A 15535-nucleotide genomic window follows, 5' to 3' on the forward strand; every position below is an offset into this window, starting at 1 on the left:
ATTCATGAATTCACACCAAGGATGACTCAGCTATGTTTCTTCTTTTGCAGCATAATTATTTAATTGTATGCTTGAAGAACTGCTTAAAAACACAACAACAATCAACACACTTTGGCGAACATACTGTACAGCTCTCAAATCAAAAAGGTAAGATGTACCTGAGATGGGGGAATGGTAAAATCTGTTCACATCTAAAAAGAATTAATTGACTAGATAACCCAGAGAAGTTTTGAGGTCTGGCTTCAGACAGGTTTAGTTGCATGCCAAAACTAATTGTGTAGCAAAAAAAACGGAATTCTTTGAGGGACTTTCTGTGTTGACTGTTTCAGTTATACATGTTGCAGTGTTTTGCATTTATGAGTCAGCCCAAAAAGTAGTTCCATCTGCGATTGCATTACGATCCTTCCCTGACACACATTCAGGAATATTTTTCTGGTCATGTTGGTATGCATTCACAGCATAGATTGCAGGAGCAACTACATCTACCATCAGTGCCTTGACTACAGCTGTCTCAAAGTGAGGGAATTTAGCATCAGCATCAACTAGCATAACAGAAAGCAAAACTGCAGTAAGTCGTTATAACCACACCATAGACAACAACAGTTGCCACAACAGTAGGGACCACAGCAATGAAAACAGCTGTTATCCTGCAGCCACATAGCTGTCCACAACAGCCACCATCAGCTGTGACCAGAACTGTTATGGCAGCAGGAACCATAAGAATGGCCAAAGCTGACAAAAAGTCAGGGACCAAATTAGAACAAGAGGAGCCAGAACCCTATCCACAACCGCTTCAACCACAGCAGGCACCAAACAAGAACAAGGGGAGGCAGAACACTATCCACATTAGCCGTAGCCACCATAGTAGCAACAAAAGCTGCAACAATAATTGCAAGCGCAGCAGAAGCCACGAAAGTGAAAACATCAACCACAGCAGGGATCACAGTAGTAACCACAAAGGCCACCATGTCAGGGACAATACTAGCAGCTACAGCCATGACCAGAGCTGCCACCATGGCTGGGACATCAGCCGCCACAAAATCAGAGACCAGATCAGCAACCTCAACTCAGACAACAGTGAGGACTGTATAAACAACCACAGCAGCAACAGCCACTTCTTTCGTATCAGAAGGGAACCACAGCACCGACCCCTGCTGCCACAAGAGAGACTACATGTGCAACCACTGCTGTAAGCTCAGGGGGGCCACAGCAGGAAGCACAGCTGCCACCATCTCAGAGAACACACCAACAATGATAGATGCCAACAAGGCTGGGGCAACAATTGTGACCCACCTCCAACAGCTGCCACAGCAGAAAACCTGCTTTATCCACAGCTGGGACCACATCGACAGCCAGCGCTACCAACATAGCGCCATATACACCAGCAACAACAGCTGTCACCTAAGCAGCTAGAATAACTACCACAGCAGCAACAACAAGGGCATGCACAACAGGGGCCACAGTAGCAATAATAGATGTAACAACAGTCGGGTGCACATCTTTGACATCAGCTTAAACCCCAATGGGCCACTGAAGAAATCACAGCTGTCGCCCCGACAGGAACAACAGCAGCAACGGTAGCTGCAACTACAGCTACATGCACAAATGGGACCACAGCAATGACAGTAATTGTCGCAGCAGCATAGATCATAGCAGAAATCCCACTTACTACAAGAACTACAGTGTTAAGAAGCACTCGGGGGATGGCAACAGCTTGAGTCTTCTTTTATTCCACAAACATGTAGCACACAGCCTGGATCAGCCCCTTTCCCTTCAACAGCCAACTCCCCCACTTACAATTCTATTGTTGCCGTGGTGGCTCAATGGCCTCATGTGGCACCTTAGAGTGCCATGGTTCTACATTGCAGTAGGTTACAACACATCTCCCTTACCAACCAAATATGCAGAAATATTTATAGCCAAGGAATAGTAAGATAACAGAATCTAAATACAATGACACAAAAGAAATAAAACAAATAAATATAAAGAATAAATACATAAGAGGAATGCAGTTTAACAGCAATGTAACAACAATAAAACAAATGAATGTTTGATGATAGGAACATCGTGGAAAAGAACATTATCAATTTAGAAGCAATAACGTCTTTACAAGCATCTAAACTTAAATTCTATATAAATTACAAAAGATTCCAAAAGGAAAACAATATGTAGGGTAAAGCTTTACTATTAGTTGTTGCACATAATCCTTCAAACGTAGAGGTGTAGAGGTCTCTTGCTGGGACAGTGACTGAGGCGAATTCTGCATGGTCCATTGTCTTCCCTTACCACCAGCTCATCATTCATTTAGCTAAACGGAACATTCTCCATACCCCACCATCGGTATTCAGACAGAGTATCGAGTTGGAAATATCGTGACACAGAAATATTGACAGCAAGAATATCGTGGTCAAGAAAATCGAGTTTAAGGTAAGAAATATCGTTAAAAAAAATATAGAAGTCATTAATATCGTTTGCAAATTATAGTTGCTCAAAATATCGATTTTAAAAAAAATATTTTAAATGTATGTGATGTATGTTTTTTAAATAAGTATTGTTTGTTTTTTAATATATGTGTTAAACTTTTAGCAGTTATCAAATTTATTTTAAGTAATTTTTCATTTTTTAGTTCCGTAGCGGGTTGTGGGTTTATAGGGGAATAGGGTGGGAAGTAATTGAATTATAATAAATTAATGATTATTTTTTGTTTATTAATATTTATTTAATTGAGATTTTATAGTGTTAATTGTGGGAAGTAATTTATTTGTAATTTATTAATTGGTTGTTAATCAATAATTAATTAACTGGTAATTAATTATGGTAATTGTGTGATATTTTTAGGTGAAGGTTGTGGGGTTTATAGGGGTAAAAGATGGAAAGTAATCTATTTGGTATTAATTATTAATTAGTTGTTAAATAATTGGTAATTAATTATGGGAATTGTGTAATTTAGTTGAGGTACGAGTTGTGGGAATTACAGGGGTAAAGGGTGGGAAGTAATTTTTGATAACTTAATAACTTGTTGTCAATTTATATTTATTATTATTTTGTTTTTTTATAGAAGTCCAAGAAAAGACATAAACATAAAAAACACACTAAAAACAATAACAAATATGACCAACAATTAGCACCATAATACATGAAGATAACATAATACATTCAAATCAGGAAGCAGCAGATCACACCTCATCAAGATCTAAAAACCACCTCCACAGGGTTAATAGGAAAAAATCCCCCTTTTTTTTTTCCTAATCAAAGTAGGAGGCCCACATTTTATTACATTTTTTAAGACCTCCAATTCGCCTCACATAAATGTATTCACTTTTTTTCACCCTTTGCATCTTGCGGGACCATTCTACCACTGATGGAACTACTTCGGTCCGCCAATTCTGCAGAAGAAGTGATCTAGCTACTGCTGTTGCAATATATACTAATTTAATCATTTGGGGTGAAAATAAAGCATCAATATCATACCCCAACAAAATCAGTCTCTCGGTCCTACTACATTGTAAATCACATTCATTCTCCAAAAAGCCAAACATATCCTCCCAAAATTTCTGAATTTTTAAGCATGACCACATAATGTGGGACCAATTAGCTATTGGATGATTGATGCAGCGGAAACAGCTTGCTGAGTGATTAGGATACATTTTTTGAAGAAGAGAGGGGGTTCGATAAAGCAACCATTTACTAAAGAATAACATTCTTCGCCAATTTGCGCCCCTCAAAGTGTGAAAATTAAGTTTGTTGATCATTAACCAGACCCCGGAAGTCATCACTACTTTCTCCTGATCAGCCCATTTTTTGATTGCTTTATTTCCAAGATCCACACTCTTAGCTAATGCTAAACACCGTTTCCAAGCACCCGGTTTTCTTTTAACAGTTTCCATAAGCAAATCATTAACTAATTGACTTTGTGCACAAATTTGGGGGATATCTAATACCAATAAAAAATTATATAAAATGTTATAAGACCCATGAAGAATAAAATCATTAGGAATCCGATTAGACATTTCATTCTTAGTAAACCATTTTCCATCTTTTAAAAAATCAGACATCTTATAAAATCCAGCAGCAGCTCATTTCGTAGTGAGATCTAAGGAAAATGAAATCCCTGCTAATGAAAAAATCCTTGAGAGTAGTGAAGCTAAATTAATAACCGGAATATCATATCTTTTAAACAATGCCTGTCGTTTAAAAAAAAATCAGTGTAAACATTTATAACTGACCAATATAGGTGATTTAAAAATTTTCAGGGGGATTGAATCTGAGTTTCCTTAAGCATTAGATCCATCAAACTATTAATAAAGGGATAACTCTGTGGTTGAGGCTTGAATCTAGATAAATATTGCGCAAAATACGCATAGTAATAATCCCTTAAATTCGGAAGTGCTAAGCCTCCTTGATCCACATCCTCATATAAAGTGCTAATTGCAATACGCGGAGTCTTCTTCGCCCATAATAAAGATGTAAACATAGACTCAACTCGATTGAAAAATGTGCTAGATAAAGTGCATGGAATACTTGAAAATAAAAAATTAAATAAAGGAAGAACCGACATTTTAATTAATGCAACCCGACCTAAGATAGAGAGGGGAAGAGAATCGCAGCGTTCAAAAAGGCTTTGAATTTTCTGCAAAAGCGGTACATAATTCAACTGATATAAATCAGAAACCGAACATGAGAAATGTACGCCAAGATATCTTTTTGGTTTAGTGTTAATGCATGACCGAATGTCTCTATGTAAGACCCCGATGTCTCCGCCACATTGCATAAATTCTGTTTTAGATTTGTTAATACGATAGCCACCTAAGGCTTCAAAAACCTCAAAAAGCTCAAAAGCTTTAGTTTGAGCCTCCAAATCCATTTTGATGATAAGTATTATATCATCCGTGTATAGTTTTAACTTTGCTATTGACGGTATTGGAGGGCAAATAATCAGGCACTACTTTATGGCCGCCACCAAAGGTTCAATAAAGAATGCAAAGAGAACCGGTGAGAGAGGGCACCCATGCCTTGTGCCTCTCCTCACTTTAACCACCCCGGCGACTGAAGTATTAACAATGAAATTTGCTTCTGCATTTTGGTATAGTTTCTGAACTAATGATATAATTTTGAAAGAAATACCTAATTGATCCAAAATCATAAACAATGTGTCCCAGACAACAAGGTCAAAAGCCTTCTCGGCGTCTAATAATAAAACAAGAGCTGGAATTTTCTGTATCCCGAAATAGTCAAGGGCTTCCGTTAGGTAATGAATATTGGTAGCCAATTGTCTAGAAGCAATAAAGCCCTTTTGATCCAGGTGAATCAAGTCATCTGCATACTGATTAAACCGAAGTGATAACAATTTAGTTAAGATTTTATAATCTGAGTTTAATGACGTTATCGGCCGGTAGGTATTCGGATCTTCACTGTTTTCCCCCTTTTTTAAAAAGCTAACTATATTGCCTTGACGAAAAGATTCCAGTATTTCGCCCCCCTCTAACATAGAATTCAATAATTGAAGAAAAAATTCCGAAAATGAACTAAAGAAAACCTTAAAAAACTGATGGTAGTCCGTCCGGGCCACAGGCCTTGCCGTTCGGCAAGTTTTTAACAACCCTTTCAAGTTCTTCCATTGTGAAAGGGCTGGCCATAGAAAGATTGTCTAACTCAGTAAGTTTAGGTAGATTATTTTCTAATAATACTTTTTTAAGAGCATTCAAATCCACATTTTGCTGGTGGCCATATATAGAATCATAATGTGAAACCATAATATCCCCAATATAGGAAGGATCCTTACTTAGTCTAAGAGTTAACGGGCATCTTAAAGCTTTGATATGATTTGAGGCGGCTCGTTCCCTAGCCTGCCACGCTAGGAAATGGCCAGTAAAATTACTTTCCTTATAAATTTTTTGCTGTGCATTCTGAAAAGTTGATTCCCCCCGAGCATAATAATTAGAGGTGAGATCATACTTAGCCTGGGTCAACAAATTTTTATTATTCTGGGAAGGAGTTTTTATGAAGAGAGCATATGCCATTTGCACCTTATCTTCCAAATCTTTCTTGTCCTTCTTCGCTTTTTTTAATATATTCAGAATCCCTTCCAATAGCTAACCCCCGGAAAAAGGCTTTAAGTGCATCCCAGATCATATGTAGCGATGCTGTGCCCATATTTCGGCTCAAAAAATATCGAATCTCCTCCATGGAGGCACCCACCCAAATTTCATCATATAGATAGTGTCGATTAAGAGACCATTTTTTCAGGATTCTTGATACCTCTGACAGTTCGATTTGTAGCCTCAGCATCGCATGATCAGAAAATCCATTAAAAAGAAAGGCCTGATGATTAAAGTCTAACGTCCGGGATACCAGGAAGAAATCAATACGAGATGAGGAACGATACCTCCCAGACCAGCATGTAAATGCGGATTTACTTGAATTAGTTATTCGCCAGGCATCATGGAAGTCAAGAGTAACGCTATATTGTTGTAGAATTTTAAAAGATCTAGGTTTCCACTGCTTACGCTTTGACTCGGAGGAGTCCAATAAAGGATTCATAAGGATATTAAAATACCCCCCCCTATTATCAGATCCCCCGGTACCTGAATTAGAGATTGAAATAACTCCTCATAGACTTTGGGTCTATCTTCTGTTGGTGCATAAAAATTGACAAAAGTTATAGGTTTTTTAAACTGTCTAAGGGTACAAGTTTCCCAGCACCAACGACCATTTTGGTCTTTTTCAAAATTCACTACCTCTGCATGTCATTTTTTATTTAGATATATGGCCATACCTCTCAAGGAGGCAGAGGATGAAGAAAGCCCCCGGTACAAAGCCCACGATTGAAACATACAAAAATCAGGCAGCTTAATATCGGAAAGTTGCGTCTCTTGCAACATTATCACTGCCGGATTTTCTGTTTTTATCCATACTTCAATGGCCCGCATTTTGTTGCCATTATTTAGGCCGTTTACATTAAATGAAATAACCTTCAATAATTCAATACTGGGCATCATATCTGCTCGACTTGATCTCTGTCAACCTATGGACCTTCCTCTGAATCAAATTCAACCTATCTTTTATAATTTTACAGTAGAATTGAAAAAAACAAAAATCAAGGACTTCAGTTTTTCCCCCTATGCCACCCCCCCTGCCCTTCCCCAAATGTGGAACCCCTCCCCCACACCACACCTTCCACATTTTACCTCTCCCAATTAACCTGGGTGTCTTGGAATTACACTCCCGTGACCTTGCCCCCCCCAACCCCCTAATTCTCAAAACTCAATCATCTCGTAACTAGTGGATCTAACCTCCAAGGACAACTCAAAACACCCACAATCCAGCTATTGTATTAACCTAAAGCCTCCTTAAATATAGACCACTAATACTGCTTAGGGCCTTACGAAAATTTCTTTTAACAGCTTCTGGGCTTCCTCTAAATCAGGAAGTATTATAAATCTGCCTCTAACCAACACTTTCAGTTTAGATTGTTGAGCGATCGACGCTTGTGCTCCTTTTGCTTTAAAAAGATGGAGCATTTTTACAAATTCTTTTCTTCTACGTGCAGCAGCTGCTGTCATATCTGAGAAGATCCGACAACTTGCTGTCTCATTAACTGCAAACTGTCTTTGTTGAATGGCTTTAGACAAAAAAATTATTTCACACGAAAGTCTGCAAAATTTAGCAAGAATGTTCGAGGCAAAGAGGAGTTAGGAAAAGGATGTGACGGCACCCGATGAGCTCTAGTGATTGTAAGATCGCCGTCGAATTCCGGGACCACTTTTTGTTTAATAAAAGAGTTAATCCACTGCAAGGGCTGAGATCCTTCAAGACCGTCTGGTATACCCACAATTCGAAGGTTAGATCTCCTAGAGTGGTTCTTCAATTCCTCTAATTTATTTATCAGGGTATCCTTATCTTTACCAGCTTCTTTAACTTTTTCTGATACAATAACCATTTGATCTTCTAATGATGAAATTCTGGCTTCTGCTTCTTGCAGTTTCGTAGGAAGACTTAGCATTGTCCCTTCGATCTTTTCTAATCTTTGATGGATAGAGGCCAATTCGGATCTTTGCGAATTTTTAAAGTCCCGGATCTCATCTAATATTAGATTTAGCAGATCTTTAATGCTCAGCTGAAAATCTCCATTTGAATCCATGACAGAATTTAAATTAGCGAGAGGGGACGCAAAAGATAAGTCCGAAGCAGATAATAGTTGTTCACCTCCAATCTTATTAGGAAGTCCAATATGCTGCATTTCTTGTCCAATGGCCTCTGATTGTTTGAACCCTCCACTAGGAGAAGTTAGAGGATTATGTCCCAAGCTAGATAAAACTACTGCTGCTACAGGCATAATTAGAGGAGGAATATCCACAACTGTTTTGACGGGCTCCTGTAGAACCTCCAGAGGCTCTGAGTCCGTCCCCTGTTCCAGACATTCTGCAGCAGTCAAACCAGTGCTGCCTTGAATTGAAACCAGTCCAATTTCTTTTGAGACATCGTGGGAGTCTTTTGACACGACCCCTTCTGTCGACGGCAGTACCAAGACTGCTGCAGGGTTCAAAGCCGGACTCAAAACCGAGGAGGATAATGCTGCCGGTTTTTTTGCAAAGACTGGAATCTGTTTTGTTTCTTCAATTACTTTCAGCTTCTTTTGATTCTCAGCGATCTGAGAAAGGGCTAAAGCTGGGAAAGAGATACAAACACTCTTGTTTTTTTCTATTTTGTCGTCCCTTTCCACCAAAATTGCACCAGTACTCTCCTCTTCTTCTGAACTCTCAAACATAGAGTCAGAGCCAGGTGATTTCAGGCTAATATCCTTATCGGCACCATAAGCCAGTTCTCTAGTTTCTTTAGCCAGTAGGAGGCGCTTTTTGGCTTTACGACGCGTATTCATATTCCTTCTCATTCTCTAACACAGCCCTTTGGATCTCTTCAAAAACTACTGGCCTGGGCTCAACCCTATTATAGGGCTTTCTACTTCTTACTACACCTTTTTCAAATTAAAAAAAAAACCCTATAAGAAGGGACAAACGTAGAGAATGTTAAATTGTTCAAATTTCAGAGTGTTTTTTCCTCCTTCACACCAGCCATTCAAGTTTTCCCAATTTCCAGTATTAATTACGGTCTTTTTAACCAGCAGCTTTTCCCCTCCTCACCAGTAGCCAGCACAAAATTTTCCTCCACCCGGGACGAAGCACGGGATTATGTCCAAAATGCAGCCAGCGAAGTCCAATAATCCCAGCATATGTGCCAAGTGCCTCAAGCTAGCCGCTACCTCTTAAAAAAGATTCCGGAGGAGGAGCCTAGCGCGCAACCAAGATGGCCGCGTAGGTGCGAGGCTCCCGAGGACCACCACGACCTCCTGAATTAATCCTGGCTATATCCTGTCCTTGTTGAGGGGACTGCATCGGTGAACCCGAGCTGAGGCGCCATCCGTTTTTCCTTTTCGAATCGGACCCCGGACACCGGTGGGAGCACCGATTGAAGGTTGCGGCCTTCTCCGCGCTGGCCCCCCGGATTGGAGTAGTGGGGCGATCCGGGGACAAAGCGAACAACAGCGGCGGGCAGGGCTGGGCGACTCGCGTATCCCGTGCTTTCACTTTCGCTTTTGCGCTCTCCTTGCCCTCAAGCGAGGTAGGGTTGCGGAGCGGGGTGCGCTGGTGTGGCCTTGTCCAGGTGTCCGGCTGACCCGCCGGCCGTGAGTCGTCCTGCGGCCCAGTGGTCGCCCTCCCCCCCCCCGGAACCCGTGAACTGGTTTACCGGCCCTTTCGAGGAGATTGGCACGACGGTGGGAGAGCAGGCATGTCCACCAAACAAGATGGCGACCGGGCGAAGGTGAAGACGACCCGCCGCGGCCCGGCGCCTCAATCCAACAGTATGGACCGCTACACCCTCCAGAAGGGATCTCCGGAGACATCGCGCACATCCCCGGCGGGCCCGACGGAGGCATCTGCTCAACCGGTGGATCTGACCCTCCGGGACGTCATGGGCGCCATCGCAGAGATGAAGGCCTCGGTGGACCAGCGCTTCGACACCTTAGCGCAAAAGATAGACTCGGTCCTGGTGGATGTTAGCCTTGTGAGGGCTGACTTGTCCAAAACCAACGACCGGGTCGATTCCCTGGCCCACACCACAACGAGCCTCACGACGGACTTGGTGGCCCTCCAAAAGGAGGTGCGCCGGCTTGGCCAGGTGAGCGCCCTGATGGACCGGCGACTGGAGGATTCCGAGGGTCGGGCCCGGAGGAATAACGTTCGCATTGTGGGAGTGCCGGAGGGCCGAGAGGCGGAGGCGGCAGATCTTTTTGTGGAAGACTTGATCCTTACCCATCTTCAGCCCCGGGGGCTGAGTAAGCTTTTTGCGGTGGAACGTGCTCACCGGGTCCCTGGGGGCAGACCTAAGGCCGGTGCCCCGCCGCGGCCTCTCATTGCCCGGATTTTTAATTTTCGGGACAGAGACGCTATCCTGCAGACCTCCAGGCAACAGGGACCGGTCAAGCTTGATAACATGGATGTGCATTTCTACCCAGACTTTACTCCGGCGGTCCAAAAACTGAGATTGAGTTTTCTCGGAGTCAAACGTTGCCTACGGGACCTGAACCTTAAGTACTCAATGCTTTTTCCAGCTAAGCTAAGGGTGGAGGTGGATGGGCGCACGCACTTTTTTGACCGACCCGAGGCGGCTGGGGACTGGTTGGACACTCTGCCTGGAGATCGGGGCCGAGGGGGTGGGGGGGGTGCGGTTGGCGGGGAGGGCCCGCCGGATCAGAACTGAGGGGTGAAGAATAGGCCTTGCTCTGGACAACATTCCTTTACCATTTACTGATCGTTTATGTTCCCCTCCGATGGAGGTCGTGTGGGGTCTGTTGGGGGCTTCCCTCCTCCTCTGGGGGACTAGTTAGTTTTTCATCTATGGGGCGACAGGCACACTGCACTTTGGGGGGGCTGTTTGGGCTCATGCAGGGGTGCAGGGAGGGGGGAGTTCTGTTGGGATGGGGGGGTGGGGGGGGTGTGTCGTTTGTTTGCACCGCAAGGCAAGCCCTTTACTGTATTGTTGCTCTCGAGATGCTCTGTGGGGGACGACTGATTGCTTCTACGTATGATGGGGGGTAGGGATTTGACTGTGTTGTCATGGAATGTTAACGGCCTGGGGGACAGGATTAAGCGTGGTGTGGTCCTGCAGTACCTGAAACGTATCTCACCAGATGTTATCTTCCTGCAGGAGACACACCTCATAGGTAACTCCTTTCATGCCATGAATCGGCGAGGCTATCGTTTGGTGGCCCACTCGGGCTTCACCTCGGGCTCGCGGGGGGTGGGTATCATGATTAAGAACTCGCTCCCGTTGGAGATTGATGAGGTGCGCCATGATGAGAGGGGACGCTACGCTGTTCTGGTGGGTAGAATGGAGGGTAGAGTGTTTGTTTTTATATCAGTGTACGTCCCGCCTGGGTTACAATCTACTACATTTGCGGATTTGGGGCGCCTCCTCCTGGACCTCCCGGGTGGCCTGCTGGTGGTTGGGGGGGACTTTAATGCGGTAGTTTCTGGGTCTCTGGATCGCCATCCCCCTAGGGACCTCCCCCGGGCACAGGCCTGGCTGTCCGGCCTTTTAGATACTCTGGGCCTGGTGGATTGCTGGCGACTAAAGCATCCCGCGCAGCGGCAATACACCTTCCACTCGGGTGCCCATGGTAGCCTCTCGCGGCTTGATTACATCCTTGTCCCGGCGGCCCATGCTGGGAGGGTGGGAGAGGTGTGCCATCTGGCGCGGGGCATTTCAGATCACTCCCCAGTACTGTTACATTTCGATGTCTTCCCTAGGGGGGGGGGCAGGGTGGCTCCAATCAATGCTTGGTACTTGCGTGACCCCACTATTCGTGCCGACTTGATCAAATCCTTACAGCGATACTTTGATGAGAATGTGGGGTCTGTCCCTTCGGCCATCTCCCTGTGGGAGGCTTTTAAGGTAGTTCTCAGAGGGGAGGCCCTCTCCTTTATCTCCCAGGCCCGGAGGCGCGAGCGGGAGGAGGTAACCCGGGTGGAGGCCGAAATTGCGGAACTAGAGGGTGACCTGGGGAGCGGGGTAACCGACGCCAAGTTGCATGTTCTGCACCTCAAGCAGGCGGCCTATAGGGCCCTCGTCACGGAGGCGGCCAGGGGCCTCAGTAGAGAGCAACAGGGGCGACTGTATGATGTGGGTGATAAGGCTGGTAAATTGATTGCGTGGTTGGACAAGAGGGAGAGAGCGAGTCGTGTGGTTCCTTTGATTGAGGGGATGGATGGTGTGCCTGTCACCGAGCCGGAAGCCATTGTCTCCTGCTTCGCGGATTACTTCCGCGAGGTGTACTCCCCGGTTTCTCCCTGCTCGGAGGAAGATTCCCATGCCCTGCTTCGGGACATCGCGCTGCCCTCCCTTACGGTGGAGGACAGGGATTTGCTGGACGCTCCTCCCACCTCGGACGAAATTGCCCTGGCTATTCGCTCGGTCGCATCCGGCAAGGCCATGGGCCCCAATGGTATCCCCATCGAGCTCTACAAGCTACGACCGGATGTACTGGCGCCCCACCTGCGCGCCATGTTCCTGGCGGCCCACTCGCAGGGTTCCCTCCCGCCGGACCAGCGTCTGGCCACAATCGTGGTGATCCACAAGGAGGGGAGACCCCGTGAGCGGGTTACATCCTATAGGCCTATCTCGCTCTTGAACGCGGAGCCCAAAATCCTCGCCAAAGTGCTGGCTAACCGGCTGGTTGGCGTGGTGGGCGATTTGGTCCACCAAGACCAATCTGGCTTTATACCCCATCGCAACACGGCTCTTAATCTGCGACGCTTGCATGGGGTGCTCGCGCGTGTCCCGTTTGTGCGGGAGCCGGCCATCTTGGCGTCCTTGGACGCCACCATGGCGTTTGACACGCTTGAATGGCCATACATCTGGGCGATGCTGGCGAAATTTGGATTTGGACCGGGATTCATTAGCTGGGTCAAATTGTTGTATTCGGGCCCATTGGCGCAGGTGGTGGTGAATGGGCGAGTCTCGGCCCCCTTCGCGCTGGGGCGGGGCACGCGTCAGGGTTGCCCCTTGTCACCGCTCCTGTTTGCATTGGCCTTGGAGCCCTTGGCGGAGTGGCTGCGGTGGCACCCCTCCATCCGTGGTCTCCGCTGGACCCCCGAGCATGAGGACCGCGTGTCCCTCTACGCCGATGATATCCTTTTGTATCTCGCCTCCCCGCGCAACTCGCTGATTGTCCTGGTTGATGTTTTGCGCTCCTTCGGTCGTAACTCAGGCCTTGTCATCAACTGGGCGAAATCCTGCGTGTATGTGCTCTCCGGGGAGGCTCCGGCCCTACCACGGGACTGCCCGATCCAGATTGCCTCCCAGGGGTTCCGGTACCTGGGTATATATATTACTCTAGACCCGGAGGTCCGCTACGAGCGGAACTTGCTGCCCCCCCTCCAGCGCTTGCGGGAGGACGTTGCGCGCTGGCGGCGTCTTCCGCTTTCGCCGCTTGGCCGAGCGGCCTTGTTTAAGATGATGTCCTTGCCGCGCTTTCTGTATGCGCTTCAGAATACTATGGACTTGGTTCCGGCGCGCTACTTCCGTGAGGTGGAGAGCCTGCAGCGGCGCCTGTTCTGGGACGGGAGGCCGCGTATTGCTTTGGCTAAATTGACGCTCCCGTGGTACGATGGGGGGGTCGCCCTCCCGGACATTAAAAGGTATTACTGGGCCTCCCAGCTAGCTGCAATTAATCACGGCCTTTACGGGCCCGCCCTGAACCCGGCATTTGAAATGGACAAGATGCTCCTGCCCGGTGGCGACTACAATCGAGCGCTCTACTCTGGCGCGCCCGACTCCCGTCTGACGGGACCGACGCGTGTCATGGTGTGTGTCTGGCACGCGGCTAATGCAGCGATGGGGTGGAGGGACCGTTTGACCCGGGCGACACCGCTATATGCGTCTGAGAGGTTGGGCTCCCTGTGGACATCGAAGGGCTTCGAGAAGTGGGACACGATCGGAATCAGCACAGTGGGAGATCTCTGGACGAGGGGGGGATTCAAAACTTTTGAGACGCTGCAGACGGAGTTTCAGCTGCAAGGCAGTGAGTACTTTCGGTACTTACAAGTCCGCCATGCGCTGGGCTCCGTCTTTCCGGATGTCGCGTCCATTCCGGAGTCCTCCCCCCTGGAGGACCGAGTGCTGGATGGCCATGTCCCAGACAGCACGATCTCCCTCATATATAAAAAGCTGATCAATGACAGATCGTGCCTGCTGACTAGTCTCCGCGAGGCCTGGGTTGCCGACGGGTTGGAACTGGACGACGAGGACTGGATCTCCGCGGTGGCCTCTCCGAAGGAGGTGGCCATCCCGGCTCGCCTTCGCTTCGTCCAGCTTAAGATCCTCCACCGGGTTTACGTGACGGGGCCAAGGCTTCTACGTATGGGCTTTGCTGGTGACGGATTGTGTAAGCGTGGCTGTGGTGCTTTGGCAACTTTCATGCATATTCTGTGGGAGTGCCCAAAGGTGGAGCGATTCTGGCATGGTGTGCATGAGGTCCTGCGTGTGGTTACGCGTGTCGCGCGGTTGCCTGAAGCGAGGAGATGCTTGCTGAATGTGTGGGAACCAAATGACTATTCGGTCCCGCAGAAGCGGTGGGTGACTCTGGGATACATGATAGCTAAGCGTGACATTGCTCAATTGTGGGGATCCCAGAGGCCCCCGACGGTGTTGGCCTGGAAAGAACATATGGATTGGTGTATGTTTCGTGAAAAGGTAGTGTATGTGGCGAGGGGTAAGCCTGGGGCGTGGGTGAAAATCTGGGGCCCCTGGAACGCCTATCGCGGGGGTATTTGTGAGCCGCCACTGCTACCGGCCGCCTCACCAGCTCCGTCCCCCTAGCCGACTCCCTCCCCTAGCCGCGGGCATGTGGTTCCCCTGTCCTTGATCTATTCCCATTCCCCTCTTCAGAGTTTGGCTGCTGGTTGGGATCCCCCACTTAAGGAGCACGTGCCGTCACTTTGGATTGCGGGTTGCCTTGCGGGTGTGGTTTTTTGTGTTGTTCTGTTTTGAAAAAAGGAAACCGTATTGTGGGCTTGGAGCTATGTGGCCTGCGCCATTGATATCTCCTGATTTACCGATCTGCACCGCCAAGAGACTTTTACTGTAGGTAGATCATATGCTTCTGCCACTCTAGCGGCCGGCCGGATGGTTGTAGGCCCATACCTGTAACCTTTTTTAACATGTAATAAACGGTTTCAAAAAAAAAAAAAAAAAGATTCCGCCTCCCGGGGGCACGAGAAATGCAGCCGTCGGTAATGAACCAGCGTCTCTGCGTCTCCTCACTGGCATACAGAGAGAACAGAGCAGACCGCCATTGGCGGTGGGCGGAGATCACGTACGGCTACGTGGCGTGGTACGCAGCCACCCCCGTGACTACCTCACTGAAAGTTCTAAGGGCTTCTTATATTTATTAATTGATTGAAAATTAATTATGGAAATTGTGTAATTAATTTTAGGTGTGGGTTGTGGGGTTTATAGGGGTGAAGGGTGGGAAGTA

The 15535-nt window shown here is 46.9% G+C and overlaps 2 protein-coding genes across 5 annotated transcripts in view; both read left to right on the forward strand.

Annotated features, from left to right (window-relative positions):
- LOC146856833 (uncharacterized) overlaps positions 1-15535 on the forward strand; it is a 162351-nt gene that overhangs the window by 32260 nt on the left and 114556 nt on the right. The window contains exon 2 of one of the 4 annotated variants that reach the window (XR_014979818.1): positions 51-147. The exons of 1 other annotated variant lie outside the window; for it this stretch is intronic. The gene's annotated coding sequence lies outside the window, so the exon portion shown is untranslated. Of the gene's footprint in view, positions 1-50; positions 148-15535 lie in introns of those variants that run through there. 2 more of the 4 variants (XM_085647268.1, XM_085647267.1) reach the window with 2 other exon arrangements.
- LOC146856834 (uncharacterized) overlaps positions 48-15535 on the forward strand; it is a 207217-nt gene continuing 191729 nt past the window's right edge. The window contains exon 1 of the mRNA XM_085647265.1: positions 48-147. Within this exon, the coding sequence (XP_085503391.1) occupies positions 68-147 (80 nt within the window). The 5' untranslated portion in view covers positions 48-67. The remainder of the gene's footprint in view (positions 148-15535) is intronic.

This window comes from Triturus cristatus, chromosome 3_2 (assembly GCF_964204655.1).
Source record: "Triturus cristatus chromosome 3_2, aTriCri1.1, whole genome shotgun sequence".
NCBI lineage: Eukaryota > Metazoa > Chordata > Amphibia > Caudata > Salamandridae > Triturus > Triturus cristatus.